Source organism: Eschrichtius robustus, chromosome 16 (genome assembly GCF_028021215.1).
Source record: "Eschrichtius robustus isolate mEscRob2 chromosome 16, mEscRob2.pri, whole genome shotgun sequence".
Classification (NCBI taxonomy): Eukaryota; Metazoa; Chordata; class Mammalia; order Artiodactyla; family Eschrichtiidae; genus Eschrichtius; species Eschrichtius robustus.
Window position 1 is genome coordinate 19645612 of NC_090839.1, and position 11746 is coordinate 19657357.

Genomic DNA, 11746 nt, shown 5'->3' on the forward strand with positions numbered 1-11746 from the left:
GCCCAAAGCTGAAGAGCAGAAAGCGACGCGGGAGGCGGGTCGGGTCTCCGGGTACAGCGAATTTGCGATTTATCCGGTTTCTGCGCCCGGGCCGGGGTCTAGGGAGCTCTTATTTCGGGCCATCCTGTACCCGATACGGAAGGTGCGCAGCACCCAAGCACTGTCTAGATGCCGTAGTGCGGTGCGCTCAGGGGTCCCCGTCTGCGCTCGGGGGAGGTTTCTCATCTGACAGCCCTGGGGCCCCTCGCTGTGGCGTTTCCGCTTTCGGCCATCCGCCTAACTCGGCCTAGGATCTTCTCGAGCAGGGAGCCGCCGCCGAGCACCCCTCCCCGCCCCTCCGCCCCCCGATCCCCGGAGCCGGGGCGCGGAGTTTCATGGGGGGGGGGGGGAGATCAGCGTGGAACTCGCGGCTGAGTCCGAGGACCGACCCGAGAACCTGTACGTGGCTCTAGGGGAACCTGTCTTGGGCTCCGGTGCACACACAGCCTGCGTTCCGGGCCGGCTGGGGTTGGGCGGGTTGGGAAGACCCAGCTGGGTCCGAGTCGTCGGCCGAGACTTCCAGTTGCGGGCCCCGCGATTCGGCGCGCCTTTGCGCACAGTGGCCACTTGGGGTCGCACTTTATGCCTGTTTGAGCCTCTCCTCGGCTGGCTGACGCCGGGATCTGCTTAATCGTTACAAAACGTTCAAACAAAAACAGGGCCGGTTTCCCAGCAGCCAAGAGCCACCCGGAGCACCGTCCTGGGCTGGCCTCAGCCCCCAACCTCGGAGAACTCAGGGTTCACTGCGTTTGTCTGGGGAGAGGGCTTCAGAGCCTTTGGGCCGATTCCTTCCCCACTCCCTTCATCTTTTGCATTTGTGGGTGGGGTGTGCGGGGAGCGGCGGGGCCCGCCGAGTCCTGTCTCGGGGCTCGGCCACCACAACCGCCAGGAGGGGGACGGCTCCCGCTTGGCCCGAGGAGCGTCCTCTGAGGCTGAGTTGGATTTGAACACAACTCTTCGAGCCCCAACCCTGCCCCCCAACACACAATCATGCTCAGCCCTGCAAAAACACAGCCACGCACTGCACCCACACGGCCCGCGGCCGCGCTGCACACGGAGCGTCCCCCACTGGGCGGGGGACGCTTGCGAACAATGGACCCGAGAGGTGTCGTCCCGGCGCTCATTCTGAGCCTCCTGGGGGTGACACGGACTGGGGTTGGGGGAGACAAGGGTAAAGAGGGAGGAGAGCGCGCGAAGGGGTGGACGAAGCGGCCCAGCCTATGGTGGTGGAGGGGGTGGTGGAGGGGGTGGGGGGGGGTGCTGGCACCGAAGGCGAGCGGGCGGGGGCCGGGACACCGAGGGGGTGGGGGGCTGGGCCCGGGCCGCCGGTCCCTCTCTGCTCCAGCCCTCCGCCAGGCCTCGGCGGCTCTCCGGCTGCTCGCGCCGCCAGTCAGCTGACACAGGGGGCGGAGGAGCTGTCAGGCGCGCCCCGCCCTGCGCCGCCGGTCCGCGGGGCCCGTACAGCCATTGGCCAGCGCGCCGGGCTGCCCGGGCCCCCGCGCCCCGGTGACATCAGGGAGGCGATAAAAGGCAGCGGCTGCGCCGGATCCCGCACAGCTGCACCGCCGGGCTGCGAGCGGCTGAGACCGAGAGAGCCCAAGAGCAAGAGAGCTAGAGAGCGAGCGGCGGGCGCTCGCCCGGCGCCACCCCTCGACCCGGCCGCGCGCCCCGCTCGCTTCTCCGCCCCTCCCGGCTCGGCCCGGCCCCGGCTCGGCCACAGCCCCGAGCTCTGGGGCGGCGCAGGCAGCCTCGGGACTCTCCCGCGCGCCGCCGCGTCCCCAGACAAAGGCTTGGCCGGCGGCCCCGGCCCGCTGCGCCCGCTGCGCCCTCTGCTCCCCACCTCCCGGGCTCGCCGCTCTTCGCCCCCGCTCCCGGCTCGGCGCGCCCCGGCCGGCTGCAAAGTTTCCCCGGGCGGCGGCGGCGGCGGCGGCGGCTGCGCCTCGCGTGAGCGATGGCCGCGGAGCTGAGCATGGGGCCCGAGTTGCCCACCAGCCCGCTGGCCATGGAGTACGTCAACGACTTCGACCTGCTCAAGTTCGACGTAAAGAAGGAGCCGCTGGGGCGCGCGGACCGCCCGGGCCGGCCCTGCACGCGCCTGCAGCCAGCCGGCTCGGTGTCGTCCACACCGCTCAGCACGCCGTGCAGCTCGGTGCCCTCGTCGCCCAGCTTCAGCCCAACCGAACAGAAGACCCACCTCGAGGACCTGTACTGGATGGCGAGCAACTACCAGCAGATGAACCCCGAGGCGCTCAACCTGACGCCCGAGGACGCAGTGGAGGCGCTCATAGGCTCGCACCCAGTGCCACAGCCGTTGCAGAGCTTCGACGGCTTCCGCGGCGCGCACCACCACCATCACCACCACCACCCACACCCGCACCACGCGTACCCGGGCGCCGGCGTGGCGCACGACGAGCTGGGCCCACACGCGCACCCGCACCATCACCATCATCACCAAGCGTCGCCGCCGCCGTCCAGCGCGGCCAGCCCCGCGCAGCAGCTGCCCACCAGCCACCCCGGGCCTGGGCCGCACGCGGCGGCCGCGGCGACGGCGGCTGGTGGTAGCGGCAGCGTGGAGGACCGCTTCTCCGACGACCAGCTCGTGTCCATGTCCGTGCGCGAGCTGAACCGCCACCTGCGGGGCTTCACCAAGGACGAGGTGATCCGCCTGAAGCAGAAGCGGCGGACCCTGAAGAACCGGGGCTACGCCCAGTCGTGCAGGTATAAACGCGTCCAGCAGAAACACCACCTGGAGAATGAGAAGACGCAGCTCATTCAGCAGGTGGAGCAGCTTAAGCAGGAGGTGTCCCGGCTGGCCCGCGAAAGAGACGCCTACAAGGTCAAGTGCGAGAAACTCGCCAACTCCGGCTTCAGGGAGGCGGGCTCCACCAGCGACAGCCCCTCCTCTCCCGAGTTCTTTCTGTGAGTCGTGGCCGCTCCCGGCCCCCGCCCTTGCCCCGGCCCGGACTCCCCGTCCCGTGTCCCCAGCCCCGGACTCCCCCGGACCCTGTCCCTGCCACGGCCCCAGCCATGACCTGTTTGACTTGAGGGAGAGGGAGGAAGGGCGCGCGGGACGCGGGCGACGGGAGGGCGCGCGGGCAGGCAGGGGACCTTGGCCAAGGCGAGAGCGGTGAGCGCCAGCGGCGCCTCCTAGACTCGAGCAGAGCCAGAGAGAGGCGAGGGGGTGGGAAGTCCCAGAGCAACTTTTCTCCAGGCTGGAGGGCGGCAAGGCATAGTCGCGAGGAGTCGCCAAGGCCGTCTGGAGACTCCTGGCTTCCTGAACTTTGCGCGTTAAGCCGGGGCCGCTTCCTCGCGGCCCGGAGCGTAATCCAGCCCAGCAAGAGAGCAGCGAGGAGAGGAAAGGAGAGGGACCCTGGCGTCCCGGCAGGCGCGAGGCGAGGCTGAGCGAAGGAAGGAAGGACAGACGGAACTGTCTGTCCAGGGTCCGGAGAACACTGGCTCTCAGCCCCGAGACGCGGGCCTCAGTTAGGACGTTCTGCGCGCAAATCTCATCAGTTTTATTGCCTGCTCGATTATATAGAAAAAATACGAAAATCTGCATTAAAAATATTAATCCTGCATGCTGGACATGTATGGTAATAATTTCTATTTTGTACCATTTTCTTGTTTAACTTTAGCATGTTGTTGATCATGGATCATAATCCCCCTTGTTTCTTTGGGTGAGAAGGGATCGATCGCAGTTCGGAAACTCCGGCGGCTGCTTGTCGGGTTTCAGTCTATGGGCTGTAGGCTTGTAAATAACCGCCCCGCCAAACCGCTTAAGAGAACCTGGCAGCAAGCTGAGTGTCTTTGTTTGGGTTTATTATTATGGCATTTTTTTGTAAGTAAAAAAAAAAAAAAAAAAAAAAAAACTTCTGGGCATTTGCATCAGAAAACAACTTTGTCTTGGGGCACCCTTGGAAATTGCATGTTTTCTCCCCCTCCCCTGCCCCCTTTCGGTCCTCTTTTCCTCCCGTTCTAGTTTTCAATTTTGTTTTTGTTGGGATAAAGAGGACTGGGGTCCCAGCTCCCTAGTACCAGGGCAGGGCAGCTGCAGAGTTTCACACCCTGGAGGCCGGGGAGTGTCCTCACATCACCTGGTTTTAGGGCTACGTTGACACCCCTAACAAGAAAGGAAAGGAAAACAGATCTTGTTTGCTTTTTATTGCAACCAGAATCACCCCAGGGTCCCCACGAAACTCTCCAGGCCCGCACTAATTGCTGGGGCCGAAATGCTCCTCGGGTGACCGGCTTCACCAGCCCAGACTGCCCAATGGTGACCTGAACTTATGTTGAACCGATCACCACACTCAGAAAGTACCAGAAACCCAAACATTGGCAAGTAATTTTGCAACTTTCAAGTGCGTTCTTTAGACCAATATGTTATGTGTGTTTCTTTTCCTGCTTTTGAGATAGCGGGAGAGTTATTGGTGGTGTTACCCCTGCCCCCTTCAGTTGTATAGTAGTTATAGGGAAGATCTGGGTGTTTTTTCTTTATTATTACTTTTTTTCCCCTGCAGGTCAGTAAGAGGATTTAAGTTGCACTGACAAAAATACCAAAATGAAAGCGTATTTTTTAGTTCTCATTTGAAATTGCTGGCGCTGCTGGCCGGATGCATTTTTGAGTTTGTATTAGTTGATAAATTAACAGTAATAACAAGATTGTATGAACCGCATGGTGCTTGCAGTTTTAAATATTGTGGATATTTGTCCTGCATCAGAAACGAGCTTCGGTTTTTACGGATTCAACTGTGTTGAAATCAAATTTGCCTCAACAGAAATTGTTTTTATTTCATGTACAATAAGGGATCAATTTCAAACCCTGCTTATGATATGAAAATATTAAAACCTAGTCTATTGTAGTTTTATTCAGACTGGTTTCTGTTTTTTGGTTATTAAAATGGTTTCCTATTTTGCTTATTAAAACCATGGAAATGGTGTTTATTTACAGGACTCCGCGTTCGCCTGTCTTTTCTTCTCTTGCCTCTTCAAGTATCGCCCCAGTTTGGGCGGCACTCTCACCCTTCCCCCGGCCAGTGGGGAAACAGACAAATCTGGGCAAACCTCTCCCTTGAGTGTGTGAGTGCGTGTGTGTGGGTACCTGAGCCTCAAACGTGTCTTCTGCTTCTCACTCTAGGTACGGACACCGGTCAGGAGCCGGTTGATGAGCGGAGAGGGGGCACACGCCACTTTGGCGGAGCTTTCAGGCTTGGGCATCAGGACTGGTCTGCTAGCCTGCTGGCTCTGAGGTTGGCTGAACCCAGGAAGCCGAGAGCTGCCACCCTGATGGGGAAGCAGGGTGTTTCTGGCAATCAGGCTCGCGGGCCCTGCCATTCTGGCCCTCCTGCTTGGAGCACCTGCTGGGAGCAACCAGAATTGCCCTAGAATGCCGGCTCTGAGTGGAGGCCTAGCCCCCTCTCCCCCAGGGCTTGTGAAAGCAGGTGGAATCCGGCACGAGGTCTTGGGGTGTAAGACCCTTCAGACAGGAAGCCCATCTGTGCAAGCCGTTTGCTGCCACTCAGGCCTGGAGCCCTCAGCCCCAAGGAAGGGCACTGCACCATCGGACCAGGATCTCAATGACTCCACAAATCGGGGGTCGTAGGGGTTTGGGGCATTGTTCTGGTGTGGCAGCTCTGCCCATATGTCCTCGACAGGGAGGTGGTCCCAGAACCTTTCCTTTCCTAGACTCTTAGAGGAGGCAAGGTCGTCTGTCTAGGTTCCTCCAAGCCCCTTTCAGCCTTCTCGGAATCCCATCTATAACTCTGGGTAGGAACCGCCCCCTCCCACCACCTCTGGAAGAATTCTCTGCTTCTTTGCTTCAATGGCAGGTTCAATTCTCTGCTTCAATGGCAGGTTCCAAGGGGTTTCTGCTCTACTCAGGCCCAGTATCTGCAGTCCGGGAGACTCAGCTTTCCAGCCCTCGGGCTCCCTGGCCCGGGATTCCTAATGTGGAATTTCAGGACCTGAATGGGGAGATGCAGGAAACCCAAGCAGTAGAACCCCAGCCAGGAACTAGAGCTGGAAAGAGCCAAGGAGAAGAAAGGGGACGGTGAAACTAACAGGCAATAGATTTTGGCCTAGGTCCCTGGGGGCCTGGGATTGGTGGTCAGGGTATGGCAAAGAGGGGGGGGGGGAAATCCCGATGGTAAGGATGCAAATAATACCAGAGTAATTTACATTTAGCAGAACTTTGGTGTTGTTTGGGAGGAGAGAAGTCAGAAATTCTAGCTTGAATTAAATTCCAAGGCCCAGTTCATTTCACCAACCCGAAGAGGTACCTGGCAGGGAGGGCTTTGGCTGTGATCTGGGAGTAGGATGGAAGCTGAGTCTGGCTGTGGGGTGACTACCGGTGCATGCACGGCGGAAGGAGCAAGGGGGTATGATAGTTGGGTAACTGCGTGTGCAAGTGCACATGCACGGAAGGGGGAAGAGCGTGCCCACATGAACGGTGTATCCCCTTTGGGGCAAAAAAGGTCTGGCAGGTGGAGCTCTGGAAGAAATCCGGATGCGTGGCTCGGGGGACCAAGGGAGATCCCCAGGACTCCATGCGGTGGAGACTTGACTCCCTTTGGAATCATCCCAAGCCGACTGGCATCCTCCACCTCTAGAGTCACCTGGACTCCGCCAGAAAAGCCTCTGGGCTGGGAAGGGTCGCAAGACTCCAAAGCGTTGTTCCTCCTTCCCCAGAGCACAGAGACACACACACAGTCCAGTGGCCGACATCATCACGCTGCATCCAGAACGACACGGTGGCTCAGGCCGGTTTAGAGTGACCATTTGCATCTCTGAGAAGCTGACAATCCCACGACACAGTCCTAGTGACACACTGACACACAGATACACAGACATCCACATCCTGCATCCACACTGATGCCCTCTCAGGCACTGTTAGCCCCTGCGCAACCCACCATTGGAGCACCAACCGGCCCGGGCGCGCGCAGAGGAGAGCAGGGCGTCGGAGGAGGCCGGGACCTCCAGCAAGCAAGTTCCGGCCACGTCCCTGCCCGCCGCCTCGCCGCCTCGCCGCCTCGCCGCAGGCCCGGCGCCCAGAAGCTCCGGAAAGCGAGCGGGGGCCCGAGGTCCTTGGGTTCGTCCCACCCCGACGGCGCCTTGCAGGCCGGAGGCTCCTTTCGGTTCCCACCACTCCCCGCCACCCACGGGCTCCTCGCGACCCTCCGTGAGCCGGCGGAAATAATCGTCCCCACGTCGGGTGTGCTCCACGCCAGCACGGGTCCCACGCAGACAGGCTGGCGCCTGCCCTTGGGAGCGCATGCCGAGACAGACACGCGGGCCTCGAGACAGTGGCTCCGCTGCAGCCCGCGCCCCGGGCTGGGGAGGCCCCGGTCGGGTCGCGAGCGCAGGCCCCCGCTTGCGACCCCGGAATCTCAGGGGCGCGCGGGAGGCTGTGCTGGCTGGACCGGTCGGGGAAGGCGCCATCAGCTCCACTCTCCTGTCCGCTCGCGTCCTCACTTTCTTTGCCATTACCCTTTCCTCAGCTCTTCCTTTGGGAAACTCATCATTTCAGAAAACTTTCTCCCTCTGGTTCCCCCCCCCCCTCCCTTTTCTTCCTTTCTCTTCTGCCTTTTATTCCGGCGCTGACTGGCAGAGAGGGCTTCGAGAGCGGGCTCTGGGGTGCCGGGTAAGTGTGGGGAGGAGTGGAGGGATGGAGATGAGAGTCTGGCGTCCCCAGAGCCACCGCGCAGCGCCGGAGCCCTGGCCAGCTGTTCTGGGCTCCCGCCGGCCCGATTCCGCTATCCTCCCTTTCCCCTCCTCATCCTTCCCCCAGCGGCAGGGCTGGTTGGGGATGGACCCGGAGCAAGGTACTCGCTGGTGCGAGAGGGGACCGGTCGGTCTCCACTCTCCGTGAAAGGGGTCCCTGGGGAGCTGGGGCTGGGTCCTACACCCAGACCCTTCTTTCCGCACAGCCAGGCTTCCTTCAGTCCAGGGTCTCTGGGCATTTCTGTGGCAGGACAACCCCCTCCCCTGTCAGAGGTGCCCACCTGCCCCCTGCCCACTCCAGCTGTGCCTACCCAGGGGCCTCACAGTGGGAGCTGCCCATAACCACGCCAGGCAACCCAAGATGGTCGTTTCACTTTTTCTGTGACCTAGAGATGCAGCTTCTGCCACAGCCGGCAAAACCCTCAGCCACCCATCCCCACTCCTCAAGTTCTTTCTCTCCAGGCCTGGGAAACAGCTGGGTTTAGAGACTAGTTCCCTTGCAGGCTTTCAGATGCAAAACCCGCTTCTGAGCCCTTCTGTTTTCAGAAAGGAAAACCCAGCACTGGCGTCTTGCGTAACCCTTCCCTCTACAGCCCTCTGTCCGCCCGCCTGGCCTCCCAACCCTGAGATAGCAGTGTTTGGATTTGTTATGTAAGGACGGGAGGATTAGAGGTTTGCTCTGCCCCTCCTCCCCCCACCAAAATAAAAGTCCTCACATGGCGCATCCTGTAGACAGTGTCTTCTGCAGCAGCAGCTCTCCTGAAAGAATTCAGTCAGGGTAGAAAAGCTGCCCCGGAGCTTGTGCCCAGCACAGTACTTGGGGGAGACATGCCAGCTTACCAGAGAGGGAGAGTCCCACGTGCAGGGTGCACCTGGTTTGAGGAAGCAACCACCATGAACCGTCCCAGGCTGATACTTAACCAGGCTCAGAGGACTAGCCTCCTCTTGGGGAAGGCAGATGCTTCTGCTGCTGGAATTTCATCATTTCTACACTTCTTGCCCCTGGAGCAAGGTGTCCAGACCCTGGAGAGCACCCCTTTCACCTGGGGAGCCCACGTTCTCTGTGCCTTGTGTGTCTTCACCATGTGCTACATGCATTGTCCGTGCCTTACACGTGTTCTTAATATCTTGTACCCTTCTCCCTTGTCCTGCACATATTATCTTAGAAGACGCATTTAGATAAGAACATCAGAGCTAACTGTTCTCAGCTGGAGGAAATTAAATAGATCAGAGAAGTTGCTGCTCCAGTTTGGAAAACAGCCTACCTTATTAATAACGATTTGTTCCAAAGCAAAACTTGGGTTTAGCTGCGTCTCTGCGTTCTTTGCATGTGAAGGTACTTTCATGTAAGATGGCCACTCGTTACACATTCCTTTTCACTGGTATCAAACAAAAGATGATGTCGTCTAGGCTGGAGGGGCCGCCACAGAGGCAGTGCGAGGAGGCCTGCAACTTTTGGAAGAAGCCAGTTGCAGCGTGAGAAGAGAGCTGAAGCCCACAGATCCAATGTTTATATTGTTGTGTTTTCCTTTTTGGAGCTTGGGGGCTTTTATCAGGACTTGCATTTCGTCCGGTAAATAGACGGGGTGGGAAGCTAGAGCGTGTCCATTTCGGAGCCGGGGATGGTGAGGTGGACATTGAGCCTGGCCTGTGACTCCATCAGAAGTCAGGAAATGAGGCTGTCCTGAGCTTACTCTCAAGTCCCTTTGTTTCTTCCAATCTGTCACTTTCACTGCCCTGACCCTGCCAGGGTTACCTCCATCTGCGTCCTACTGAGGAGAGCCCACGGGCCTGGGCTGGTCTGGGGACAACAAAGGGCTGCACTTCCCAGGGCAGGACTCGGCATCTGCCCTCCTTTGTGTCCTGGGAATCCGAGCCTGGTACATGTCCATTTCCACGGACCGGGGCAAGCAGATCGCAGCGCATACAAGGTCTGACCAGATCACGAAGTTAATCCCATTATGACATTCCCCTTAACTCTCTGAGTGCCGGCTGCTAGTACCCATTGCCGGTCAGGGATGGGCAAGTAGGCCCAGAGTGGTCATCTCTTACCCCGGGTCACCCAGTGCAGGGTCTAGGACTTGAATCCCCACCTATCTGATGCCAAAATTTGTATTTTTGCCACCAAACCCCATATGTCCACTATCCCTTATCTGAAACACTTGGGAGGTGGGTAGAGCTTGGGGAGAAGTATGGACCGGTGGTAAATAGCCCTTTGGGGGACAGTTTCCTTTTTAATTCCCTTTGCAGAGGGTAGTCACTTTCTTGGGGGCATACGTAATGCTCTCCAGCCACAAGGCTCCCTGCCCAGGCACAGAGATGGGGAATGGGGCCTTGGAGATGCAGCAGGACAAACGCCACAAGGGGGTCAGAAGGACACTGCAGGTCTGTTGCTCATTTCAGACTCTCATGGAGGAGCCAGCAGGGTGGTTATGTGTGTGTGTGTGTGTGTGTGTGTGTGTGTGTGTGTGTGTATGTGTGTGTGCTGTGGGGAGGCCCGTCTGGGCATTGTTAGGCTTGGGACATTGGTGCTGTCTGTAATTAATCAGAGTCCTTTCACCTTTTATCTGTTCTCAACTGAACTTTCCAAAAAATGTATCGTAATGATCAGAGCAAGTGTTTATAGAAGAAGTAGCCTCTAGGTGAGGCAATTTTAATGGAATTACTCATAGATGAACCAAAGCTGTTTCCAGTATGATACTGGAGCTTTGGACCCGCACAGAGATGTGCTTACACTCTTAAGCAGGCACCTGCAGAAACACGTGTGTAACTCATGTTTACATACACAGAGACAGGCACATAGGTGCACACGCACTTAAACGCAGAATCCACGTGTGCTTATTTGCCATACATGCACTCTCAGAGTCACGTGCACACACACATGCATGTACATTGCACATGGATCCACAGGTGTGTATCCATGCCCGTGTGCATGCATGTCCAAATGCTCATACACAGCCATTTACACGGTGTGCATGGAATGTGCAAAATTATGCACATGCCCGTTTGGATTTATACTCGCACTGAAGTACAATTGATTGCATACGTATATACACTCTCACAAAATGCACGTGGGTCACATACTCAAACACACACGTTGTATGTTGAACACTGGCCTTCATATTCATTCACACACGAGCACCATGTCACAAGTGAAATGTGGCACTGGTGGGGTTAATGGAGGCCCAGACTCCCATAAATATTTATACGAAGCACTCAAGCTCTCAAAGTGGGAGACGAAACCTCTCCCTGCAAGCCGCTGTAAATCACGCAGCTGCTGTGTGGTACCTGTCAGATCCAGGGCTGTGTGATCCTGGACTTGTTCCATGAGGGCAGCCATATACGTGCTGGAGCACACGGCCCTCTCCCCGCCTCACCAGGCATCCCAGCAGATGTGCCAAGGTCGGTCCCCGCTCCGAGGATTCTTCTGTGAGCAGCAAAAGGAAGCATTTGAACACTGCTGCTACTGCAAGTGCAGGGCTGGGGTGGGGGGAGGTAAGGGCGAGGCTTTTTGTGAATATCTGAGCCTTGTCCTCTCCAGTGAAGAGAGAAGTTATCCCGGAGGGCCTTGGAGAGCAGGTGGGTGCAAGAGAGGGCTGGGGGTCCTGGGCTGATCCAGGTTCACTGCAGCAGGGACTCCAGCTTCTGGGGTTGAGCTCACCTACTAAATTTTGGGTCCCAGGAGCCTGCTGAATGGCAGTGTGCCGTAGCCGCTATAACCCTGAGTTCAGTGAATATTCTGCCTCTAATCCTGCCACCTCAAAGCATTCATTCAATCATCGAGCAAATATTTGTTGTGTCTTCCCGATGCCAGGCACTGTGCTAGGTGTTGGCAATACAACAATGGGCAAAACCAGAGACAATCCCAGCAAACAAATCCTCGTGCGGTTTACAGTCTAGCAGGAGAGAAAGAGAGAGAGAGAGAGAGATGCAGTTAGATGTTACACTAACCAGGGTATAATTTCAAAAGGAGATAACTGTTATGGAGGAA

General features: G+C 57.9%; 1 protein-coding gene across 1 annotated transcript; it reads left to right on the forward strand.

The window, feature by feature from the left end:
- Nucleotides 1-1777: 1777 nt before the first annotated feature.
- Nucleotides 1778-3908, forward strand: MAFB (MAF bZIP transcription factor B). Its single transcript, XM_068524415.1, has one exon. It carries the CDS (start codon nucleotides 1991-1993, stop codon nucleotides 2960-2962), a length of 972 nt encoding a protein of 323 aa, XP_068380516.1. The 5' UTR covers nucleotides 1778-1990; the 3' UTR covers nucleotides 2963-3908.
- The last annotated feature ends 7838 nt before the right edge of the window (nucleotides 3909-11746 follow it).

Excerpts from the sequence above, each read along its gene's own strand:
- MAFB (XM_068524415.1), top strand. The coding sequence starts at position 1,991 with ATGGCCGCGGAGCTGAGCATGGGGCCCGAGTTGCCCACCAGCCCGCTG.